Here is a 7,486-nt window from a genome sequence, read left to right as displayed (position 1 = left end):
TTGAATTAATACAGTTATACAATATTGAACTCAGTATAAGCCTTGTAAGACATAAAATTGAGTTTTTAACCTTTAAAAAAGTTCTCCATTTCATTTTAAAATATACTGTTTCTTACAGAAAGACTCTTTTTGCTAATAACACTGACATGTTGGCGCATGCGTCTCTCATACTGTATGTATCTGATGATTACTAGTCATAATTGGTTGCACCCAGATCCTTGGTGCCTGTGTATGTCTGTAAAGTCATTGGGTAGATTTCAGTGGTAATGTTTATTACCTCTACTAATTAACATGATATAGATTTTTTATGCTTCTTCCTCAAATATAATTCATTTTTTAAAAATTTGTTGATTGTGTGTGTGTGTTTGTGTATGTATATCACACAGAACATCCCAAACCATCTTATTCAACTATACACCCACTTCCTAGATGGCACCCTCCCATAGCTTCCCTCCCCCCACTAGAGCCCTTATACTCTGTTATCCCTGCTACTGTCAGCTGTGTTGTTGGCACTCCCAGCCATTATCCAGCCTTTTTAAAAAAGTATTTTTATTTTACGTGTATGCGTGTATTGCCTGCATGTAGGTAAGTGCACCCGAGTCATGCAATGCTGGTGGTGGCGGAGGACAGAAGAGACTGTTGGATCCCTTGGAACTGGAGTTCTGGACTGTTGTTAGCTGCCATGTGGGTGCTAGGATTCAAACCTGGGTTTTTTGCAAGAACAGCCAGTGTTCTTAACCTCTGAGCCATCTCTCCAGCCCCTTTTTAAGAGCTCTCATTGGCCTGGAGTTTACCACGTTGGCTATGCTGGCTGGCCCCAGCAAGCCCCAGGGACAGGACATGCCTATTTCTGCCTACCCAGTCTGGGATTATGGGATTATAAGTGCGTTCCACCTCCCTTGGCTTTTTTTTTTTAAATGTAGGGAGTCAAACTTGGGTCCTCATGCTTAAGCACTTTACTGAGCTGTCTCTCTAGCTCCTTAAGACAAAACTCTTAAGGTGACAGTAACAGAGGCCTGGAGTTGGGAAGTTCTTTCTATCCTCTGTCTCAACCAGACTATAAGGAAGAGATGTCATTGATTTCCTCAGCATCTGGTAGCCACTTGGTAATTAGGAGATACTTAATACTTAGGTTAGTTAATGGAAATTTCTCAGTGTTCAAATCTGAGAAATTTGAAAAAGTGAAGGCCTTTGGGAGGAGTCTGTCCTGTGAGCTCCTTGGAGCCTGGGATTCTGTTACACTTTGTCCCTCTCATCACCCTCATTCCCTTGTGCTGTTATCATAGCATCTGTTTTATTCTGCCTTCCCCTACTCCTTTTTTACCTTTATCCTTTTTTGGACCCTCAAATAAGATCATAGGCCTTGAGAAGGTGCTGTGCATAAGAGTCAGGCCAACTACCAGAGTGTGAACCTTTGGGTCTAGGTTTGTGATCTCTGTCCTTTTGTTCCATGCTTTCAAAACAAACAAATGAACGCCTTTGGAGGTACCACTTTTTTCTTTAACTTAGAATTTGTTTTTTAACAGAACTCTCACTAGCTAGTTGTATTACTCCAGGGGCAGGCACCACAGTTCCAGGCCTTCAGAGATGTATTGATGAGTCTGGCCTGCGGGTATCCTACTCCAGAGACACCTGGTGGGCCACTGCTCAGAGTATGTGTGAATGTGAAATCATGTTTTACTGTCACAAACTAGCATATTTTCTTCTGTGGAAAATGCATAGGAGAAGCCAGATCATCATAAATTTGGTTGGTATACCTGGAATTGAGATGCAGGATTGGTGATCTTACAATTCTTTCAAACATATTTTGAACATGTTACTTTTTTTTTTTTTTAATTTTCTTTTATGTCTGAGTGTTATGCCTGCATGTAGGTAAGTGTACCCATGTTGTGCAATGTCTGTGGAGGACAGAAGAGGGCATCAACTCTCTTGGATTTGAACCCGGGTCTTCTGCAATAGCAGCCAATACTCCAAACTTTTGAGATTTCTCTCTAGCCCCTGAACAGTTTACTTCTTGCCAGGCACTGTGCCATGAGCTGGGTGATAAAAGTGAAAACACATGGTCCCCACCTCCTAGAGGCTTCCATTGCAGTGGAAAGCAAGACTAGACATGCAGAGTGGTTGGTGGTTTACTGGAATGCGGCGTGTTGGCATCCTAAAAGGGCTGGCCAGGTGCAGTCAGCAAGGCCACTCAGAGGAGGGCCTGGGGGTGAAAGGGTGAAGCTAGCGGGGGCCCTGGGCAAAAAATGAGCCTCAAAAGGGTTAAGGGGGTCTTTTACTAAAGGCATAGTACGTGTGCCTTCACATAACCTGTACACATTTGACTATAAATTAGTACTTTATTTGAGTACTTTAAACATGATGCTTTTTATTTTTTCCCATTTGTTTTAGGAAGCGTTGTTGACAACCATGGACATCATCCACGATGGCTTTGGGTTCATGCTGGCCTTTGGGGATTTAGTGTGGGTCCCTTTCACCTACAGCCTCCAGGCCTTTTACCTGGTCAACCATCCCCATGATCTGTCCTGGCCATTGGCTTCTGTCATCGTTGCTCTGAAACGTGAGTGCTAGTTAGCCTGTGCTCAGTGCTAGGCACTGTGTCTGCTGTGTTCTGATAGCTTTCTGTGTGTGATTTGCCATATCAGTTGTCACAGCTCATGTTTGAAATGATTTATGGTGGATAAGTGCTGAGGAAATTGGGAATTTTTCAGAGAATGGAAGATAGATTAGCTAGTCCTCTCAACAGGACACCTTGGTTTTAAGTTTAAGCAGTTTACGTAAATTGAATTGCTTTAGGAACAGTTTATCTTCTGTTGAGTGTCTGCATTTTTCACTGATCTTATTTTTTTAAAAATATTATTTTTATTTTATGCGTATGTATATATTGCCTGCATGTAAGTAAATGCACCCGTGTCATGCAATGCACGCAGAGAACAGAAGAGGCTGTCGGATCCCCTGGTACTGGAGTTATGAACAGTTGTTAGCTGCCATGTGGGTGTTGGGATTCAAACCTGGGTCTTCTGCAAGTAAAACCGGTTTTCTTAACTGCTGAGCCATCTTTCCAGCCCCATTTTTCACTGATCATAAAAATAAGAATATTGATCTTGTCTTCATAGAACTTGTAGTCTCATAGGGGAAATAAGACCAGATGCTGTGGCCTGATGTTTGAGGGGCCTGCATTGAGGGGCCTGCCTGCATGGCAGGAATGTGAGGTGCAGAGGGAGTGAGCCCGCTGGATAATGTATCACATTAAAAATGCAAGATGCTGTATTGCTGACTCAGCTGACGTTTTGCTAAGTAAATGCTGTTGCCATGGCCACAGGTCTCGTAAGGAGTATATGCAACAGCCTGTAATCATAGGTTCTCTGCACTGTATAGTGCTGCCTGTACTGTGCGGGTTCCTTCCAGCTAGATGGCAAGAGCCAGATTTCTGAAGAGTCAACTTTCGGCTTTCAGGGTTATAAGTTTTTGAATTATTTTTAAGAAATCAGACTAGTCTCCTCTCTGGACATTTCCTCAGATGATTTTAAGTGTTAGAGTCTATCTAAATCACTAACAGAAAAATATCTTTAAAATTTCAGTTTGTGGATATGTAATCTTCCGATGTTCAAACTCTCAGAAAAATGCATTCCGGAAAAATCCCACTGACCCAAAGCTTGCACGTAAGGGTTAACTTTTATTGATTTTATATTTGTATATTATGTGGAGATTTTACATCTCTTTTTTTAGGGATCATTAAAATATACTTTTGTTTTATATAGATTTAAAAACCATTCATACTTCCACGGGAAAGAATCTGCTGGTTTCTGGGTGGTGGGGCTTTGTTCGCCATCCTAATTACTTGGGTGATCTCATCATGGCTCTGGCGTGGTCCCTCCCTTGTGGTAAGCATCTCAGTCCCAATCTTACTCTTCCTTCTGTTGTGACACTGAGGTGTCATTGCTTGGAGCAGTGGGCATCTCAGTAGGAGTCTGGGCTGTGTGGGGCAGATTGGGGGTGGCGTGGGAGGGGTGCTGCTTGCTCTGGGCTATTTCCTTGTACATCAGCAGTTTATTGTCCAGTTTCTGAGGACACACTGGCAGTTTAGAGCCCTAAATTTAAATTAACTTCTGAAGTAAAATTCTGAAGTGGCTTTTTTCTAAGCAGAGTACATGGAACATTTTATTTATGATTCAATGTACGTTAATTCTGAAAACTTTGGTTCTTAGAGAATTTGAGGGAAACCAGGAAAAATACAGCATAGTAAAAATATAAACTTCCAGTGGCTCTGTTCTCACCCACAGGCTTTGATCACCTCCTGCCTTACTTCTATGTCATCTACTTCACCGTGCTGCTTATCCACCGTGAAGCACGGGACGAGCACCAGTGCAGGAGGAAGTACGGCCTGGCCTGGGAGAAGTACTGCCAGCGCGTGCCGTACCGCATGTTCCCCTACATCTACTGACCGTGCACATGCGCCTGCACTTCAGACTCCACTCGCAAAAACAAGGGAGAAATCCAAAGTCAGCTTTGTTGCACTGACAGGTTTTTTTAAGTTTGTTTGAGTCAGGACTGTAGAGCCAAATCGTAGGTCTTTTTAATATAGTTGTGTTTATCTTACTAAATTATAAGGAAAATAAATATAAAGATACTAGAATCTGCTTGTTAGTAGGAAAATTTTAATCCCTAAAAATCTGAAAAGTCTGGTAAGTGCACTGAGAAGAATACTATGATGTTTGTAGTTTGTTTTTTTTTTTAATTTCCTTTCAAATTTTTATTTATTTTTCCTTTTTGTTATTTGAGTTGTTTTTTGTTTTTTTTTTTTAATGAAAACACTGTTTTGGTTAAAGTACATATATGTTTCATTGCATTAAGAGAATAGAATTTTCCTTTCTCTTTAAAGTCAATTTCTTAGTATGAGTCAGGAAAAAATAATGGTGTATGTGAAGAGTGAGGACAGATTACTTGCAGACCCTGTTTAAGGGAGACCTGTCAGAGCAGTTGGTGTGACCTCAGCCTCTAAAGCTGCATTTGAAATGTAAATACATAGCTTGCTTTTGTGTAATATATGGTGACTTCATATTTTTCTGTACAGTATTTTGAATGAGATAATTGTCAGGAACCAAGTAGCTTTTTAACAACAATAACAACAAAAAACCATTCTCAGTGTTTTGTAAAGTAATATGAATTAAAAAGTTTGGAGCAGTTCATTTACTATTGTATAGAAGATGCTGTTAAAACATAGGAAAATTATTTTTCTTTATCCAAAGTTTGAATTTGGCTTTGCTACCTCAATTTGCAGGTGTGTTTCCCTTTTTAAACTGTTGCAAATAGAAAAAATATATATTTTTGGAATAACAGCACTATTTAAACATTTTTATACACATTGGTGTTTGAAAATTTGCCATTTTGGCCATTATTTTATATATATATTTTTGACTTAAAATTCAGCAGTGTTTTTGCTACTGTTTAGCTCAGTTTATACTGCATTTTTATATCCTTTATATCTAAAAAACTCTGTATTAAAAAGTTCTATCTTAAAAACAATTTTAAGGGGCTAGTTTACATTTGTTTCTCTCTCAGCTTAATAGATATGCAAGAGGCAGCACTAGCCATTGAGTTCCAATGAAGTCGATTAGTCTCATCATTGTAATTGTCCTGTAACAGGACAAATGGCAAATTCACTAGACTTGTATTCACAGCTTAGTTGTCCCAGTATCTTACACATAAGGGATGTAATGCATGCAGTGGGTGTGTTTAATTACAAATGGAGCCATTTAGATTACAGTGTCCATTCTATTCTGCAGTTGAGACTGTGTACATTAGCTTTATTAATGTGATTATGAAGATTGTTTGCTCTGAGCATTCTGCATTCTAGAATCTGTAGACATTGGATGGAACTGTCAGTGTTGTACTAGTACTGATGTATGCAAGCAGGTTGTTTTTATTATGTGCTTCTCCTGGCTTCAGAAAGCTGCATCAGCACTTTCTGTGCTGAACTTCCTGAGAAGACTTTGAGGAGAAGAGACACTGGACTCTTTGCCTGCTAGTGAGAGGAATGTGGTGTTAACACGGTGCTACAGTTTCTGGATATAGGTGCAATTTGTTTTTAATTTGGAGGTATTTGGTAAGCTTTGTGATAAAATTTTAAGTTGGAAACAAAGTTGAAAATTAAAAAAAATATTGCTTTGATCACTTTGGAGCCTCCTTTCATTTTTGTCTACAGCTCTGGGATTATTGGCACTAAGATAGGAGCCCACAGTTTACCACCCTTTTTTTTCTAGAATCATTTGTTTGGGTCTTTCTGAACTATAGGAATCCAGGGCCGCAGATTGTTGGAGCTTGGGCTGACTTGCGGTTCATGCCTGTAATCCAGCTCACATGTCCTTGGAGTGAATTTTAGGATTATGCAGGCATTCTTAGTTGTGCTTAGTAATGATAGCTGTTATTACAGAGTAAAACTGATAAAATTCTTCCTGCAAAAACAAGTTTAAGCCATAATCCAATTCATAGACTTCTGCAGATTTTTCAGTGGGTAGAGCTGTCTGTTGAGGCCACACTACTTTAGAGGGGGAAGGCTTTTCTCTTTGCCCCCAGAGAGATGCAGTGCAGTGTTCTGTCTACTCAGAGCAGCCTGGAAAATTATTCCAAAGAATACACATGTAACTTTATGTGTAATGGCCAAGCTCGTTAAAAATTACATAGAAATGAGTCCTGCTGTTTGGTTCTGTGGTTTCCACATGTAGCAGAGTCCATCTAATCTGCTTCCTTCCAGATTGTGCTGCCTGTGTGAGAACCCAGTGCAGGCACACTGCAGCAGAGCTTGTCTGTGTAAAAGAATTTTGTGTGTGTTTTGACTGCATGTGTGTAAGTGCACCTGTGTTGTGCAGTACCCGTGGAGGCCAGAAGAGAGTGTTGGATCCCCTGGAACTGGACTTAAGGTTGGTGTCAGCTGCCATGTGGGTGCTGGGAACCAAACCCTGGTCTTGTGCAAGAGCAGCCAGTGCTCTTAACCTGCTGAGCTACCTCTGCAGCCCCCTAGCTTATGTGCTTAAAGAGCAGTAGGAAGATCCTTTTACCTGTTGAAGCTCTCACGTGGTGATGAGAAAGAGGCCGTACCTGTTGAATCTGGCTGGGCATTCAGTGTTATAAGGCTGCTTCCCAAATGTGCATGTGGTTAGAGCCAAAACTTAAAGTGGTTTGGTATGGATATTTAATTTCATTCCATCTTTTCACACAGCAGTGCAACCTGCATGGTGATCCAGTGACTAGGAGGCTTCTTAGTGGGTAGATACACAGATGTTAAGCTTGTTGGTAAGCCAGTGAGGGTCATATTTCTTGATCTCTCAGGTGTTTGGTAAACTGGACATTCAAAAGTATAGAGTTTGGAATCTGTCTGTCTGGAATCACTGGATGTTTCAGTAATCTAAAAATAAAGGAAACATTCCAATAGTTCAAAAGACTAGTAGCTCTTAGTTTTCCATGAGTAGATTTGAGGAATTTGTTA

General features: G+C 40.4%; 2 protein-coding genes across 2 annotated transcripts in view; one reads left to right on the top strand and one right to left on the bottom strand.

Moving 5' to 3' along the window:
- Lbr (lamin B receptor) overlaps positions 1 to 6,174 on the top strand; it is a 32,141-nt gene extending 25,967 nt beyond the window's left edge. The window contains exons 11-14 of the mRNA XM_008823720.3: positions 2,392 to 2,560; positions 3,582 to 3,662; positions 3,762 to 3,884; positions 4,284 to 6,174. Coding sequence (XP_008821942.1) covers positions 2,392 to 2,560; positions 3,582 to 3,662; positions 3,762 to 3,884; positions 4,284 to 4,444 — 534 coding nt within the window. The 3' untranslated portion in view covers positions 4,445 to 6,174. The remainder of the gene's footprint in view (positions 1 to 2,391; positions 2,561 to 3,581; positions 3,663 to 3,761; positions 3,885 to 4,283) is intronic.
- A 1,024-nt stretch (positions 6,175 to 7,198) lies between these two features.
- Dnah14 (dynein axonemal heavy chain 14) overlaps positions 7,199 to 7,486 on the bottom strand; it is a 322,248-nt gene continuing 321,960 nt past the window's right edge. The window contains 1 exon segment of the mRNA XM_029559013.1: positions 7,199 to 7,405. Coding sequence (XP_029414873.1) covers positions 7,199 to 7,405 — 207 coding nt within the window.

Source organism: Nannospalax galili, unplaced genomic scaffold, assembly GCF_000622305.1.
Source record: "Nannospalax galili isolate Female #2095 unplaced genomic scaffold, S.galili_v1.0 scaffold368, whole genome shotgun sequence".
In the NCBI taxonomy this organism is placed as follows: domain Eukaryota; kingdom Metazoa; phylum Chordata; class Mammalia; order Rodentia; family Spalacidae; genus Nannospalax; species Nannospalax galili.
This window is presented reverse-complemented; position numbering and strand designations above follow the sequence as displayed.